The sequence below is a fragment of the Sycon ciliatum genome, chromosome 8 (assembly GCF_964019385.1).
Source record: "Sycon ciliatum chromosome 8, ocSycCili1.1, whole genome shotgun sequence".
NCBI classification, from domain to species: domain Eukaryota; kingdom Metazoa; phylum Porifera; class Calcarea; order Leucosolenida; family Sycettidae; genus Sycon; species Sycon ciliatum.
Genome location: NC_088650.1, coordinates 5,061,759 through 5,079,999, shown reverse-complemented (window position 1 = coordinate 5,079,999; position 18,241 = coordinate 5,061,759). Strand labels below are relative to the sequence as shown.

Here is an 18,241-nt window from a genome sequence, read left to right as displayed (position 1 = left end):
CAAAAGGTGAGTGAAATGAAGGCGTGGAAGCAGGTGAATGTGATAGAGTGAGGAACTGTGACTCTGAGGTGTACATGTAGGTGTATGCAAATGAATACGTGTGTGAATGCTAGGTGAAGAGTCTCAGTTTTGTGACATTTTCTTTCTGAATGCATAGAGTAGGATTGTGTTTACGGATGAAAACAGCTTCTAATAACTTTCTTTTAGTGTTGAAGTCAGTAGTATAGGGGGAGGGGGTTCTGGCTCACCTTCCAGGTGAGCCAAAATCGACTTTGTCGATCGGCCCTTCGGGCCTCCCTCCAAAGTCTCCCCCTCCCCCTATACTACTATAGCACTAATTTTACCACTCTAACCACTGATCCCATGTTGGCTCAACCCCGTTCCAGAAAAGTGAGTCAACTTGCTGTCTCCGAGAAAATCGAAAGTGAGCCAACTTGAGCTTTTTCACTTACCCCATCTTGGCTCACTTCGAGGACTGATGTGGGGTCGGTTTCTGAGCCAACTTCGGGTGATTCAGCTTTGGATGAGGATTCACCACCATCAAGCGGTAACTCATACCCATTTTCCATCTCGTCATCAACAATATATTTCCCAACTTCTAGCTCTCGTGTTATCTTTTCAGCATACTCAACTGTTTCCTGTTTTAGTTTTGCTAAGGGATGGATCAATTCCGCATTTATCTTTTCATCATACTCAATTGCCCCCTGTTTTAGTTTTGCTAAGGGATGGTTCATTTCCTCATATATCTTTTCTTGTTTTTCATCAGCTTTTTTTGTAATAGGGGGTTTCCATCCTGAGTTGAGTGCTGCTCTCACCTCAGCAAGGGTTTCTTTTGTGGGTATGTAAGGCTTATTTTTCACCTGATCATCTTTACATGAGGTGGGTGGTTTCGTGAGTAAGAAGGTTCTCATCCTTCTTTCTATGATATTTTTTTTTATTTGTCTATGAAATCCAACAGCAGCAATGGGGATGAGAAGAAGAAGGAAAAGGAGGTATATCAAGTTGTTTGATTTTCCCGATGTATTTCCCGATGTTCCCGATGTTCCCGATGTTCCCGATGTAATTCCCGATGTATTTCCCGGTGTTCCCGATGTAATTCCCGATGTTCCCGATGTAATTCCCGATGGTGTCGGTGTAAATCCCGATGTTCCCGATGTAATTCCCGATGTAATTCCCGATGTTGTCGGTGTTGTCGGTGTAAATCCCGATGTTCCCGATGTAATTCCCGATGTTGTCGGTGTTGTCGGTGTAAATCCCGATGTTCCCGATGTAATTCCCGATGTAATTCCCGATGTTGTCGGTGTTGTCGGTGGTATCGGTGTTGTCGGTGGTGTCGGTGTTGTCGGTGGTGTCGGTGTTGTCGGTGGTACAGATGCTGCTGGTACATTAATAGGTGGACTAAGATGTGTAAGCGGAACACAAATCCAGAATGAATTTTCTTCCCAACATTTGTTTATTACCAACCCATTCACTCTGACACAATGAGCTAGAAAAGCAATTCCTATCAAGATCATAAATTTGTTCATTCTTACTATATCATAAACCGTTTTCTTTCTCCCCATCAGACTATACTAGTTACATCAAAGGTTGAAGGTGATTTTGGTAGATTGATCGTACCAAGCACATCTGGTAATGGCATCGGATTAAAATCTAACCTAGGCTGATGTTGTAAATTTCTTGGATCATTTTCAGGGTCAACACTCATCGAACAGCTGGAACGTTTTATGAGATATACAACAGCACCAACTATAGGAATAACAATCAGAGATAAAAGATAAAGATTGGGGTCTGTCAAATGAGGGTTATCCCCGTTTACTGGTTTCGTCTGATCGTAAGGGGGTTGTGTAGTGATATGGTCTGTTGGTGGTGATGTTTCACTAGGGATGTCAACCGGAGTTGGTCTTTCACTTTGGATGACAGTAGGAGGTTTCGTTGTCAAACAGAGTCCATCCTTATCCAACGGATCAAGAATACAACCAAGAGTAAATGGTAGCATGGTCAACAGTATTAACAAATGAGGTATTTCCATTTTTTTTATCTACATATAGTTAAGATTTTCAGTACTCATGATAAACCAGCTCCCATTCATCAATGAGATTGTATCCACTCACAGTTGGTAATGTCAATGTGTTGTTGATGAAGGTCAGATATGCCGTTGTTATATCATGTTCAGTAATGTATCGGATTACAGCTTTTTCTCCCAACACATCTCGATATGATAGATGAAAACGTCTTCTGCTACCACTTGTTTCTTGACCGACTATGAAGAGATCCTCAATGACAATCAGTTTGTTGGTTGGACTTTTGTAAATAGGAAAGACATGAAGTGTGGCTTCTGGTGGAGTGGTTGATGAGCTCGGGATGATATTCTTCATTTTTTTGACTTTCACCTTTCCATCCTTTCTGTCAACATACTCCTTTGTTGTTGCTGAGTCATCCTCTGTTGAGTCTCGGAGATTGATGATGTGTTTCAACCCCATGTTAAGATTTCCTTTCATCTGGTTGAGCCCACTAGTCCAGAGAGTCCGACTTTGTGTTGTGTTGAGATATTCTGATGTTACCACAGATGTACTTCTTGATGGTTGCTTCACATTTACAATTTCCATTCCACCCATGTCAAGATTTCCTTTCATTTTCAGTGTGCCACTCACCTTCAGTCGTGTTTCATCATCATCAACATGCTTCCTCAATGAAGTATCCACTTTTCCTATCTCACTTGTAACCCACCCAGTTGGTGCCGCACAAGTGGTACTTATTCCATCATAACCAAGAAAGCAGATGCTATGATAGTTCATGTCAATATGTCCCTCCACATCTCCACCAGCTTTATCCAGCTTTTCTTCACTGATGACAAATAACTCCCTTTTTTTGGCATAGGAATCAAGATTGATCGAATTAGCTTCCAAGGCTGTTCCAAATTTTGAACTCATCTTCCTTATCTATCTATATATTCTTTCTTGAGAGTGTTGGAACAATAAAAATGATCCTTTATAGGTATAAACCATGGAAATGATCAACTTTGATGAGCACAAGGAGAAACCAACAAAGCATCACTACTTGCTTCCTGATTGTCACTACATGATGATTGGACAAACGGGATGTGGGAAGACAAACACCCTGTGTAATATGCTTCTACAATCATGGTTGAACTGTGATAAGGTCATTCTTTACACAATAAATCCTCAACAACCAAAATATCAACTTCTTGATGGGTTTTACAATGGAATATCTCCTGGTAAACTTATCATTGAACAACCAGACAAGGTTTGTCCAGTGGAGGATCTCGATGATCAGGAAAATAAGGTGATAATTTTTGATGACATCAAGATTGACAAAAAGAACATGACAAAGGTGATGGAATACTTCAGTCTTTCTCGGAACAAGAAATGTAACTGTATTTATCTTTGTCAATCATACTATGATGTACCGAAATATATCCGGAGGAATACCAAGTGCTTCCTCCTGTACAAGGGCTTAGACAACAGAGATGTCCAATGTCTAGCACATGATCACTCCAAAAATCTTAAGAAAACCGAGTTTGCGGAAGCCTATGAAATGGCAACAGAGAAACCACATTCATTTTTCATGCTTGATAAAACAGCAACATATCAGCCAGAGATGTACCGATGTGGATTTGATAGGTTCTTGGAGAAGTGAGAAGAAAAAAAGATATTGGTAGATAAGCATGCCACATTTTACTCAAGTAGAAAATCCTGAACATCGGAAGGAAGTCATTGACACCTTTCTCAAAAATCGAGAAATTCTCAAGCAACGTCAACTGGAAAAAAGGATCGGCAAGCAACAGCAGGAGGAGTTTGTTGAAGAGTTCCAAAAACCTGTTGTTAAAAATTTAACCAAACAAAGTGAGGAATACGATAAACGGCAGGATGCACTCCTTGGACAACTTCAGACTAACCAAGCAGCAATCACATCAGCCCTCCATCAAATTCCATCTGTGGTGGGTTCATTCATCAAACCCATCCGAAGTAGCACTCCAGAACCATTGGATGGTAGAACTTCTTCTTTCATTACTGAGACTAATAAATCATTCAACCAGAAAAATATTGACCTCATCAATAAGTATAAGGGGAGCAATCATCCATTATAACCAGCAGGAGAGATCAAAGAAGGTGAGGACTTGAAAGAAATGAGGAATATTCTTGGAAGAATAAGGGGGGCACAAAATCGACCTAACTCATCAAGTGATAAAGATGGAAACAAGAAACTTGTGATAAATTCCATAGACAAGGTGAGGGAATGGATAGACTTCATGATCAATGCTAACAGTAGAATACTGAAACCAGTACAAGTTACGAAAGCAGACCAAGCAACTCAAACATCACCACAGTCCACTAAGAAAAAGAGAAGAAACAGAAGGAAAGGTATCAATCCAAAAAGTCCAGAACTCTCAAGTCCAGTTCCAGATCAAGCAACTCAATCATCATCACAGTCCACTAATTCATTTTTACCGTTTACTAGATCAGAAGGAGAATCGTACAATGATGTATACGTCTCAGGCAGACCTTTTGAAGTTGACGGTTCATCACCAGATTTCCCAGAAGGATATATATACTCCGAGATGGACATGGACCATACCCCCTTGAAAGGTAGTGGAATCAGATTTTACAAATCACATGATGAGTTAGTAAAACGACTGAGTTTACTTTGCGCTTCCCGAGAAGCAGGAAATACATCAAAGAAAGTCATTAACGAACTAGTTGAGATCTTGGACCGTTTGTTGAATGATAAAGTGATAAAAAAGAGTGAATACAAGAAGATCTATAAATCTTATGTATAGATAGAACCATGGAAACCATTCTATTTTTTGACAGTCACAGTTCACAAATCACAGGGACAAGTCAAAACTTTCAAGCATCTTTCAACCCTCCATTACTACTTGATGAAAAGAAGACCTACTTCGAAGTATGAAATTGCTCTGATCAATTCTACCATCTGGTATAGTTGGTTCAACATCAACACCACAAACAACCAAATTCGGATTTTTGATGGGAAAGCCTGGAAAACTCATGTCATTCCAAGAGGTGCTTACAACTTGACTGACATCAATCGATATATCCAGAGAAAAATCGAAAATGAGGATGGGATAACGATTGAGCCAAACTTCAACACTCTACACAGTGAAATTTACCTCAAACATGGATACAAGGTTGACTTTGACATCCCATCATCACTTGCTCCTGTGCTCGGATTTTCCAAGAAACTGATTGATACAACTTCTACATCTGACTTCATTGTGAATATCACTGACACTCACAACATCCTCATTCACTGTAGCTTGGTAAGTGAGGCATATCTCAATGGTAGAACTGGTGATGTCATTTACTCCTTTTCACCGGATAAACCTCCTGGATTCCAACTCAACATCCAACCGAATGAGAAGACGTTTTTACCATTGACGAAAACTGACAGAATATCAGATGTAATAATGAGGATAACTGATCAAGATGGAAAGGAACTGAACCTCAACAATGAAAGAACCACGTTCAGTCTTCATCTCCGGGAAAGAAAATAAGACTAGATAGATGACATCATGTTCTTGAAACGAAACCAGCTTACCAGACAAAAGGTTATCGGCGGAAGTCTTCTTGGAAATCTGTACAACAAAGCCAAAGGTGTACTATACAACACCAGCAAAATCTTAGCACCAAAGGTCAAATCCATAGGAAAAATGACAGCTCAGAAAGCTTTGGAAGCAGCAAAAGAGCAGATCACTCCAGACATGGTCTTTGATTTGGCAAAAGATCTTGCTAAGGGTGACAGAAAAGGAGTAGAAATGAAAGTAAAGAAAGAGGCAAAACAGCTTGCTACTACTATTGGTAAAGACAAAGCTATCAATCCACATGTTAGAGATACCATCAATCAATTATCAAACAACAAGGACATCAAACGAGTTTTGTTGGATAAGAGTAAAGAGCTTCTCCAAGATAATCAGAGAGCTATCCTATCAAACATCATTGCTGGTTCAGGAATGAAGAGGTTGTAGAAAAAAAGAAAAAGAAAAAATATATAGGTAGAAACTATGGCCTCTTACACAAGTCCACATTTCGATCTTTTCACAGACCCACCAAAGGATGAATCAACAACTGAGTATGAGTATATAGAATATCTACCCAGGAACAGCAATGACATGAATAAAGATCAGCATATCATAGAAACCAAGGATCTTGATGAGTACCTCCTTCCTCACAAAGCACTGCTTGAGGTTCGTGGGCGTCTCGTCAAAGCAGCAGATGGCTCCAATTATGATCCTGATGATATCATCACTCTTTCCAACAACGGATGGTCACTCTTCAAGACTGTTGAGTATCAACTTGACAACAATATGGTAGTAGTAGTAGTAGTAGATTTTATTATTTTACTAGGGGAGTCCCAACAGGCGTTGCCTTTTTACTGGGAACCCTAGGTGAATTTTTACCATGTTTACATACAGAGTAAGAGACGGGGCCTGACGGCAGTCAGTGGGAAGAGCATTCCATCTGTCTGCCGCCAGGAAAGAAATAGAACGCATGCCATATTGCGTAGAAACAGGCGGAAGAACTAATGCGCGCTGTGCCTGGCCGCGCGTGCGAGCCTGGTGTCCAGGCACAGCAGCCCTAAGCTGGAACAAGGATTGGAGAAGGGGACTAGCAAGATGTGGGGTCAAGCAGCGGTACACGAAAACATAGAGTTTAAGATTTGTGCGCTGTTCAAAAGAATAGAGATGATATTTGCGGAGAACAATTTCAGTAGACATAGAGAGAGTTGATAGTCATGTTCCACAAGCTTCTACCATTCTCAATCTGGTCCAGTTTAGTGATGATTATGGGAGAAGTTCTGCTACCAACATGCTCTGGTACAAGGACACAGGAATCGGAGGAGCATCTCCTAATGAGTTCAGTGCTATCGCTGATATGGTGACAACAACCAATATCCCAAACGCAACACAACTTACTGGAGCAAATTTCAGACAACATTTTCAGACAGGAGATCTGAAGAATCCTGCTTACAATACCGGATTCAGAGCCCGACAACTCATCACGACTGGAAATAAGGATACAACCATGTTGCTTCCTTTATCATCACTGTTGGGTTTTTGTAAAGATATTGATACGGTATTCATGGGAGTCAAGCATACACTCAATCTTACTAGAGAATCAGCAGCCAACTACATTCACAGAGTAAATGGTGTTGATCCAGGAAGGTTTGACATCAAACATCTTTCTTTGTGGATACCAAAGGTGAGACCATCACTCCAACTAGCTAGTAAGATCGAAAGTAAGTTGGTTAAGTCCACCCTCCGAGATCTGTACTTCGAGCAAGTCCGGGTTTATAGAAATCAGTATGGATCAACGGAGACAAACCCATCCTGGAGAGTGACTACTCACAGCAATGAGGAACTCCCAACTCATATCTTCTTTGCCATCCAAGCAGCCAATCGGAGTGGGAATCAAGAACAGAACAACCAGGTTTTCGACAATGCTGACCTCAGAAGCTTATCTGTGTACATCAACAGCGATAGATTCCCAGAACGTGATTTGGAAATGAATTTCAGTCCAGCTACTCGGAATTATACAAGAGCATACATGCTTTTCCAAGAAGCCATCCAAAAATATGCTGACACAGACAGTGGAAGTCAGGTAAGTGTGGAGGATTTTGCGTCTTTGTACACCATCATTCATGTAGATGTGAGTAAGCATAAGGAGAAGCTGAGGAACAGCTCTGCTGATATCGAACTTCGATGGAGACTTGGAAAACCGTTTGAGTTTCCCACTGGTACAGCGGCTTCTTACCAAACCATCTGTTTGATTCTCTCCGAACGTCATCTCAAACTCAATGGTATGAATGGCAAAATGAGTGTTGTGGTGTAAGAAAAAAGATAATAGTAGATAGGAACCATGAATGAGTTGGAAAAGGACATTGAGATTTTATTAACAAAGGAACTAACACAGAAGAAAGGTGGTAGTATCGGTTCTGTGATCGGAAGATTGGTTGGGAAGATATCTCCACTTGTGATCAAGCATGCCCCCAACATCCTTGGTACACTTGGACTGGCTGGTATTTCTGGTGCTATTTCTGGAAGCACACACAGAGCCACAGCTGGTCGGGGGATTGGTCAGTATGTAGAATATGGATTGATGCTAACTCCGAACCAAAAGAAGAAACTTGGTAGTGCCCAGGATGGAATCACACTCCGGCTAACAAAAAATCAGTTATCCGGAAATGATATGCTTTTGCTCACAAACCGACAGGTTACCAAAATCAAAAAATCCAAGCAAAAAGGAGTAGGAATGGATCTCAAGTTATCCAGTACTCAACTCAAGAAGCAAGGAGGGTTTCTCGGAGCATTAGCAGCTGGATTATTAGCACCAGCTCTGGGAAAAATGATAGGTTTAGGAAACACCGGTGAAGGATTACAACTTCCTGGAACACGGAGGGGTAGAGGGGTAAAAAAAGACCAAAAAGGAAAGGGGTTGCGTCTACCAGGAACGTGAGACCACTGACCAACTTTGACATTGATGAAATTCTGAGATCTATTCCACATTTCAGAGGAACTTTTAGCAAAGATCAGCTTCCACAACCTCTATCATCAAAGGATTGTTTGGTAATCAATCTCCAAGATTTCTTGGATGGTGGTGGTACTCACTGGGTTTGTGTGTTTGGTAATGAATATTTTGACAGCTTTGGCTTATCACCACCAGAGGAGGTAGTCGGGTGGATGAAGAAGCACCATAAAAAATGTTGGTATAACTCATCAAAGATACAGATGAATGATAGTGTCCTGTGTGGATACTACTGTATACATTTCATAGAAGAAAGAAACAAAGGCAGAAGTGCTCTTGATGTCTTGTTCGATTTCACTCAGCACCCCAGTCAAGAAAATGAGCAGTTGGTATTGTAAAAAAAAGGGAGGAAAAAAAGAGATAAAAAAGATAAAAAAGGAAAACACAAAAACCTTTTTTTCTTTCACTAGTTCCTTTTTCTTTTGGTATTCATTGTATAAGCATCATCAATTTTATCATTCACGGAGCTTGTGGAACATCGATTTTTCATGATGGGATTTGTGGTTTCTTGGATAAGACTTCTCACATTTCTCACAGACAACTCTTTCATTGGCATATTGTCTGATTTTCTTGTGATTATCTTGATACCACTCTGATACTGATCTTCCAGGCTTGTTTTTATTCACGGTATCCAGTTTTTCGATCCAGTATCGTTCTCTCCTCTTAAAGGGGAAGTTAAGGCAAAAATTAAAATTTCACCAGTTGTAGTCTTCGGGGTGCTGAGTCGAATGGTCTTGGTCCGAGAAAGCTGAGACGCTCCCTTCCTACTTGAATCCCAATCGAACTCGCGCACTTCCACCGAAACTGGGTGACTGCGCCCTACGAGATGGGGATTTGTATGCAATATGTCACTAAAAGCGCCATTTCGTTCTTATAAAAGCACGGATGACCGCGATTGGCCCATATGTTGTAGTCTTTTGGACGCTGAGTCGACTGGTTTTGGTCCGAAAAGGCTGCGATGCAGCGTTCGCCCCTAATTCCCAATCGAACATGGTTGAACAAGCGGTCACGTGCTCCTGCGTACACCAGTCACCTGGTCACCGTGCCTGCAGGGTACAACTTACAGCCTGTTTTGACCTTTTTTGGGTGCAGTCCTGTCACTCGAGTTGAACCTTGGTGTGAAAGTTGTCGCCTGCTGGCGTGGTGACCAGGTGATTTTGGCACCCAGGAGCACGTGACCGCTTCTTCAACCATGTTCGATTGGGAATAAAGGAGGAACGCTGCATCGCAGCCTTTTCGGACCAAAACCAGTCGACTCAGCGTCCAAAAGACTACAACATATGGGCCAATCGCGGTCATCCGTGCTTTTATAAGAACGAAATGGCGCTTTTAGTGACATTTTGCATACAAATCCCCATCTCGTAGGGCGCAGTCACCCAGTTTCGGTGGAAGTGCGCGAGTTCGATTGGGATTCAAGTAGGAAGGGAGCGTCTCAGCTTTCTCGGACCAAGACCATTCGACTCAGCACCCCGAAGACTACAACTGGTGAAATTTTAATTTTTGCCTTAACTTCCCCTTTAAGCTCATCTTCATCAAACATTGACAGAGAGTCGATCTGGACAATTTCTACATGTCCGAGATCAAGCAGAATGAATGAGGTCATAAAACCCCGTTCACCTTTTTGGTAGGCTTTGTAGGCTGATCGGTGACAGTACATCCGATTTTTCAGTGGTAGAGAAGTGGAGCCAACGTATACCTGATCGGTGTGTTGGCTCACAAGTTTGTAAATCTTACAAGGGGAAGTCATCTTTGCTGATAGAAAATCTTTGGAATTCTCATCGGTATACCTCTACGTAACAGGGTTCATATAATCGTTTATGATGACAATTCGGTGAAGAAAATAAAGATAGATAGACAAACATGAAAATGTATCACATAATCTCCCGTGGGACAGTTGGGTTTGGATACTCTCTCTCCAACATTCCACATTTCCGTGAAAATATTCTGGGGGTGAGTTTGGAACTCACGAAAGATGATCAGGAGCATGGCACGATCAACATCCACATATTTACCAATAATCCACAGATTTTTATGTCATTGACAAAGGCAGAGCTTGACAAAATGGATAATGGAAATTTCAGACTTGTTTGTGCTGAAAAGATTGATGAGAACATGGAAGATCACTGTGAAAATATGGGATTGTTGGTACATCTTTGTATCCATGAGAAATAAAAAAGTAGATAGATAGATAAAGATGAATGTTCATTGCCTATCGTGTAAGAAAAAGCAACAGATGAGGGGAATACAAGGAGAAGTCACATCAACTGGTCAACCATATGTCAAGGGTAAATGCTCAGTATGTGGTCGATCGTGTTCACAATTTTATCAAGAAATCGGAAATCAGAGAAGGTGGATTCCTGTCTGGTTTGTTCAAGATGATAGGTTTAGGAGTAAAAAAAAAAAAATAGATAGGAAATGGACTGACGATCTGGCTGATGAGTTACACAAACCAAAGCGTGTGAATTTCACTAGGAGACAAGTGACTGTGAGTGAGATTGATGAAATCTGGTCCGCCGATCTCGTGGATATGACAGCTTTTCGTAAATAAAATGATGAAATCAAATTTCTGCTTACTGTCATTGATCTGTTCAGCCGATATGCTTGGGTTGTTCCACTCGAATCCAAGAAAGGTGTTGACATCCAATCAGCATTTCGATCCATCGTGAAAACTAGCAGCAGGAAACCACGTAAGCTGTGGGTTGATCAGGGTACCGAGTTCTATAATCGAACGTTCAAACACTGGCTTGATGAGAATCAGATCACGATGTACAGTACTCACAACGAAGGAAAGGCTGTTGTAGTTGAGCGTTTCAACCGAACTCTGAAAACCAGGATGTGGAAATACTTCAGTGCTAACTCCACCAGCAGGTACATCGATGTCCTTCCACATTTGGTAGAGAAGTACAACACGACAAAACACAGAGGTGTTCGGATGACACCAACTGAGGCATCACGGGAGAAGAACGCTGATCTAATCCGTGACTCACTGGGTGAGAAATCTCCACTATCCAGGTCCACTAAATTCCAGATAGATGATCATGTCCGACTGGTGAAGCAGAAACGACATTTCGAGAAAGGATACACTCCGAACTGGACTGAGGAGGTATTCAGGATCACCGATATTCTCCCGACCAGACCCACTACGTACTCTGTCAAGGACCTCGATGGTGAACCCGTTGATGGGTCGTTCTATGAACAAGAGCTCCAGAAAACTACTCAAGAAATCTACCGGATCGAGAAAGTGCTCCGAAAGGACAACAAGAAGAAACAAGCCCTTGTGAGGTGGAAAGGCTACTCGGCAAGATTCGACAGCTGGGTGCCGTTTGATCAACTCAGCTGGTTGTGATCACGGATCACAGCAGCAGATTTGTTGGTAGAAAAAAAAAAATCACGGGGTAGACCTACATGTAGTATAACTGTCAACAGCACCGGATTCGGACTCTTGTCAGTACTAATAGACATAAACAACTCCATATGTGTTTGACCCCGATAGCCTGGTTGGTAAATCTACTACACACAGGATAAGAAATCGAGAGTCACGGGTTCGAATCCCGGAAACTGAGACCACATGCCACAATGCGCATGTCTGAATCCTGTTTCACAACAAGAAACTGAGACCACATGCCACAATGCGCATGTCTGAATCCTGTTTCACGAAACTGAGACCACATACCACAATGCGTATGTCTGAATCCTGTTTCACAACAAGAAAATGAGAACACATGCCAATGAGCGTGTCTGAATCCTGTTTCTGAGAACACATGCCAAAAAACACCAAACCAAAACCGAGACTCGAACCCACGATCTTGTGATTCGGATTCACGGTCAAATCTATCCTATATTAGAGGGTAGGGATTATACAGTAATGCTATCACTTGAAAAAATCCTTGTGTAGTGTAAAGATGGAATTTGACCTAAGCAAACTCACCATCACCTAAACTCCAGACTGAGAAACAACTCCGGTGGATTCACAAAAAATTAGAGCAAAGAAAGAATCGGGAACTTCTCAAGAAACGGATTCGGAAGAATCGAAAGAGGAAACCGATTGTCACACCACCGTTCACAGTCTCAAAGTCAGTACCCAAAGGGATTCTGAAATCGTTCATCTATGAACCGAAAGAGAATCATCCAGATCTGTATATATTCTTTGATAGTATCAACATCCCACTGAGAACATTGATACAGAAAGAACTGGAAAATCTCAAGGGTGTGAAAGTCAGTCTGACATTACAAGTAGAAATGGAGAAAGGAGATGACACAACAACCACAGACACACCATACTTCAGGAGTGGACCAATGACAGTCACAGCATCTCATGAGATTGATGACGGTATTCGAACGGCACACTCACAAATTCATAGAAATATCGATAAGTGGATACAGAATGGATCAAACTGGCACATCAATCATATCGTCGGATTCTCCGTTGATGTAGCAGCATATCAGCCAATGAGAGGTAAATCCTACATTGATTTACCGAACGAGCTCAAGAAAAAGAAGGCAATCATCAATGTCAAGAATAAGGATGATAAATGTCTGATGTGGGCACTGCTCTCAGCTCTGTATCCAGCAAAGAAAAATAGTGACAGGGTAACTCAGTATACAGACTATAGCAACAAACTTGATCTGTTCGGAATCGATTTTCCAACACCACTGAGTCAAATTTCCAAAGTCGAGAAGCAAAACAGCCTAGCTATCAATGTTTTTGGGTATGAGGATAACGTGATCTATCCACTACTGCTGACAAAGAAAAGAGGTGAGAAAGTGATCAATCTTCTACTATACCAAAAAGAAGATCAGAATCACTACTGTTGGATCAAAGATTTCAGCAGATTGTGCTACGATCAGTCAAAGCATAAAGCCAGGAAATTCTTCTGTACAAGATGTCTCCAACCACACAACACAGAGAAATCCCTGAGCAATCATCAGGAGTATTGTGATAATGTCACTGGATTATCAGCACACATGGTACTACCAGAACCGGACGAAGATGGGAATCAACCAACACTGAAGTTCATTAATCATCACAAAATGCTACAATGTCCCTATGTAATCTATGCTGACACTGAGGCACTGATCAAGAAAATTGATGGAGTGAAAAGCCAACAAACCAGCCGGGATTCACAACATGTTCCTTGTGGTTTTGGTTACGTCGTGGTGCGTTCTGACGGAGTGATGACAAGTCAGTGTTTCTACCGGGGTGTTGATGCCATGGATGTATTCTTTGATAAACTCAAAGATGAGGAGAAGAAAATCCAATCAGCACTCAATAATCCAGCACCGATGGATCTCACTAAGGAACAAGAAGAATTGTTCAGAGAGACAGAGGACTGTTGGATTTGTAAAAAGAAACTTGGTGATGACAGAGTCCGTGATCACGACCACATCACTGGTGATTTCCGCGGTGCCGCACACAACGACTGTAACATCAAACTCAGAATTTATCCATACAAGCAGCACATCCCTGTGGTTTTTCACAACCTGAAAGGCTATGACAGTCATCATCTCATCGGAGCAATCGGTAAGACAGATGTTGAGACCGTCACATACACGGATAAGGATGGTGTGTGTAAGAGTAAAACTGTGGGTGAGATATCAGTCATTCCCAACAACATGGAGAAATTCATCTCATTCACATGGAGACAGTTCCGGTTCATCGACAGCTGCCAGTTTCTCAATGCGTCACTCGATAGACTGGTGAAAACGACACCAGATGAGTCATTCACTCACACCAAGACGTTGCCAAACCATCAGCTGTTGATGAGGAAAGGGGTATACCCCTATGAGTACATGAACAGCTTCTCCAGGTTCGATGAGACTCAGCTACCAGCACAGAGTAAGTTCTATTCTTCTCTGTCTGATGAGGGGGTGAGTGACGATGACTACAAACATGCTGAGACAATGTGGATGAAATTCGACTGTCACACTCTTGGTGATTATCACGACTTGTATCTCAAGACCGACGTGTTTCTCTTGGCTGACATCTTTGAGAATTTCAGAGTAGAAGCTGTCAGAACGTATCAGCTGGATCCAGCAAATTACTACACTCTGCCTGGATTTGCCTGGGATGCTCTGTTGATGTACTCAGGTGTGTCCTTGGAATTACTAACAGACTATGATCAGCACTTGTTTGTAGAATCAGGAATGAGAGGCGGTGTGTCGATGGTCTCACAACGATATGCTGCTGCTAATAATCACTATCAGGAGAAATTTGATGCTGATCAGCCATCGTCATTTATCCAGTATCTCGATGCCAACAATCTCTATGGTTGGGCAATGTCACAGCATCTCCCAGTGTCTGATTTTCGGTGGGAGAAACCATCCGAGAAACTCCTGAACAAGATACTGAACACTCAAGATGATTCCTCATCGGGGTATATCGTCGAGTGTGATCTGGAATATCCACACGAACTTCATGAGAAGCACAACGATTATCCAGTTGCTCCGGAACGTCTTTCCGTCAATGAGGACATGTTATCTCCATACCAGCAGGAGCTTGTTGATAAACTCAATTCTTCAGGAGTAGATGCTCTCAAACTTGTACCAAACTTGAGGGACAAGACAAAGTACGTTCTCCATTACCGAAACTTGAAACTCTACACTCAGCTCGGACTACGTTGTGTCAAAATTCATCGTGCTCTGAAATTTACTCAGACACCGTGGATGAGAAACTACATCGAGAAGAATACAGACCTCCGGAAGAAGGCACAGGATGATTTCTCTAAGGACTTCTATAAACTGATGAACAATGCGGTGTTCGGGAAAACTATGGAGAACGTTCGGAGGAGAGTCAACATAAAATTGCTGAGAAGTCGTGAGGAGAAAAAAATCAAACAGCTTGTTGCCAAACCAACGTACAACCGCCATGTGATCTTCAACGATGACCTGGTCGGGGTACAAAGCAACAGGACAAAGGTCGTCCTCAACAAGCCCATATATGTTGGGATGTCGATTTTGGATCTCTCAAAGACACTCATGTATGACTTTTACTACAATCACCTGAAAGTGATGTATGGCTCTGATGTGAGACTCTTGTACACCGATACAGACAGCTTGGTTCTTCATTTCTTTACTGATGATCTGTTTGATGACATGAGTGAGTTTCTTGATAAGTATGATACAAGCAATTATGATCAATCACATCCGTTATATTCCGAGAAAAACAAGAAAGTTGTTGGCCTGTTCAAAGATGAACTCGGTGGGAAACTGATCACTGAGTTTGTAGGACTTCGCTCCAAGATGTACAGTTACTCTGGTGAGGAAAGTGGAAAAAGAGCAAAGGGGGTGAAAACAGCAGTGCTCAAGAAAACTATCACACATGATGATTTCCGAAATTGTCTCTTGGATCAATCCGTTTTCCATCGAGAAATGACAACACTCCGGAGTCATAGTCACGTTATTTTCGGAGAAACGGTTAATAAGATAGCCTTATCACCATTGGACACAAAACGATACATCACAGAAGATGGATGTAGCACGTTAGCGTTCGGGCACCATGAAATACCAAGATATCTGGCTGAGGAGGGGTTTGATAGCAGCATTTCATTCATGAGTTATGCTCCGGATATGATGAAGCAGTTTGTCCAGTGATCATGAGAAAGAAAAAAAAGATATATTTTTTTTACTTTTCTTATACATTCGATTCTCTATAGTTCTTCCATATGACATCAAGTCTTTGTTGTGATTTTTTACACTTTGGAATGAATGGTTTGATCTTGATCACATCATCTTCATCAGCAATGAGTTTCGAAAGTAGGAATGGGTAACTCACTTTAACTTTTTTCTCTTTATTTGCTACTTCCTTGATCCTCTGAATTTTATCAACAAGATTGTTGAATGAGGTTTTGCTAAGATATTTTGGTAAACCAACCTTGTTCAGGGTTATCTCCAACCTTGTTTCGATTCCTGTTCTGGTTTTGGATTTTTCTATTTCTTCGAAGAAAGATGTGGTATCATACAGACCATTTTTCTTCATCTCATACACCTCAAGATCCTCTGGAGTTACTTCATTTTCCAAAATCATCAATTCTATATCTGTAGGAAACCATTTCTGGTTTCTATAGTCAATGTAGTCCGCTATCATCTTATCTTTCCTGGTAGAGTGTTCATCATCTATCCATGTATCCATCACCTCTTCTTCTTTGTTTGTGGAGTAGTCGTCATCAAACCACGCATTCATGATTTCACTTCTAAAAAAATATATTTTACTTTTTTGTTTTTGTGAATTGTTTGACTATTTTTTACAAATCGTTTGCTGAGAATTTCACTTCTTCTTTCTGGAAATGCTTTATAGCAACAACAACAAGTTTGAGACTGAGAGTGTCATCAGTCTTGTCTTTGTAAACCCACTTCAGGTGAACGATACCATTGACGGTGTCACCTTGCTTGATCTTGTTGGTTTTTGATGGTTTGTTATCCTCATCAAAGATAGCACAATCAGGAGAAATCTGGAGAAACAGTATTGGGTGGTCACACTTTGCTGTGTTAATTCTGCTTCTAACCACATTTCCTTCGGATTCTATCTGCTTCTCGATCCGACGGATGGATTTACAAATGTCACTGTCAGAAGAAAATTTCAGAGAGTCCTCTTGTCCTTACTTCACAACATTCATGATATTTGTCTCATCAGTGAATTTTATGTATGGTTCCTTACCATTGATTGTCAGTGATCCACATTTATTCCCATCCTTGATGATGATTCGACAATCAATGGAGTCAGTGAGAACATCAGCTGTGGCAAACGGGGTTGGCTTCTTGCTTGTCATCTTGGAAAGTTTGTGTAGAATCGTTGTTTATACCTATGACAACCGTTCCTCTAATATAGAATAATTAGGATCCTCATCCATAGCTGAACCACCCGAAGTTGGCTCAGAAACCGATCCCACATCAGTCCTCGAAGTGAGCCAAGATCGGGTAAGTGAAAAAAGCTGAAGTTGACTGACTTCCGATTTTCTCGGAGACAGCAAGTTGACTCACTTTTCTGGAACTGGGTTGAGCCAACATGGGATCAGTGGTTGGAGTTGTAAAATTAGTACTTGGAGGTGTAAAATTAGTACTTGGGTGTATATCCTTTAGTATAGTAGTATAGGGGGAGGGGGAGACTTTGGAGGGAGGCCCGAAGGGCCGATCGACAAAGTCGATTTTGGCTCACCTGGAAGGTGAGCCAGAACCCCCTCCCCCTATACTACTGAAGTCGATGGGCACGTAAATCATACTAAATGTACATAATTGTATGTTACTCTATTTCCTTTTTGTGTATCAGAGTAAAGTCAAGTGTTGCAATCATAATAAATAATTGCCTGAACGACGCCTCATTAGTGTAGATCGACCACTACCCATGGCATTGGCTTGGGTTACCACTAACGAGTTACCATGGTTACCAGGTTACGTTGTGGGAGGAAGTCTAACAGTCAAAATCCCCGGCCCCCTGGCCTGGTGTCGCATATCAGTGGGTTTTCTGGATCCGGAGTGGGTCAGCACTCTGTCTCAGCAGGCCAGGTAAGGCCATGTGACACTCACACATGTGACACTCGCACCCACAGCAAGATATCACAGTCATAATAATTAACGAGAGAGCTTGGAAGCTCAGCATCAGGGCCCTACGCTATGCTTTTTTGCCTTGATGACCTAGACAAAAAAAGCATACGGATGTTATAAATTCATATAAATTTTTCCTTTTT

At 41.6% G+C, this 18,241-nt stretch overlaps 1 protein-coding gene across 1 annotated transcript; it reads left to right on the top strand.

The window, feature by feature from the left end:
- Positions 1 to 12,800: 12,800 nt before the first annotated feature.
- Positions 12,801 to 16,151, top strand: LOC135823039 (uncharacterized). Its single transcript, XM_065335873.1, has one exon. The coding sequence runs from the start codon at positions 12,801 to 12,803 to the stop codon at positions 16,149 to 16,151; it is 3,351 nt and encodes a 1,116-aa protein (XP_065191945.1).
- The last annotated feature ends 2,090 nt before the right edge of the window (positions 16,152 to 18,241 follow it).

Excerpts from the sequence above, each read along its gene's own strand:
- LOC135823039 (XM_065335873.1), top strand. The coding sequence starts at position 12,801 with ATGGAGAAAGGAGATGACACAACAACCACAGACACACCATACTTCAGG.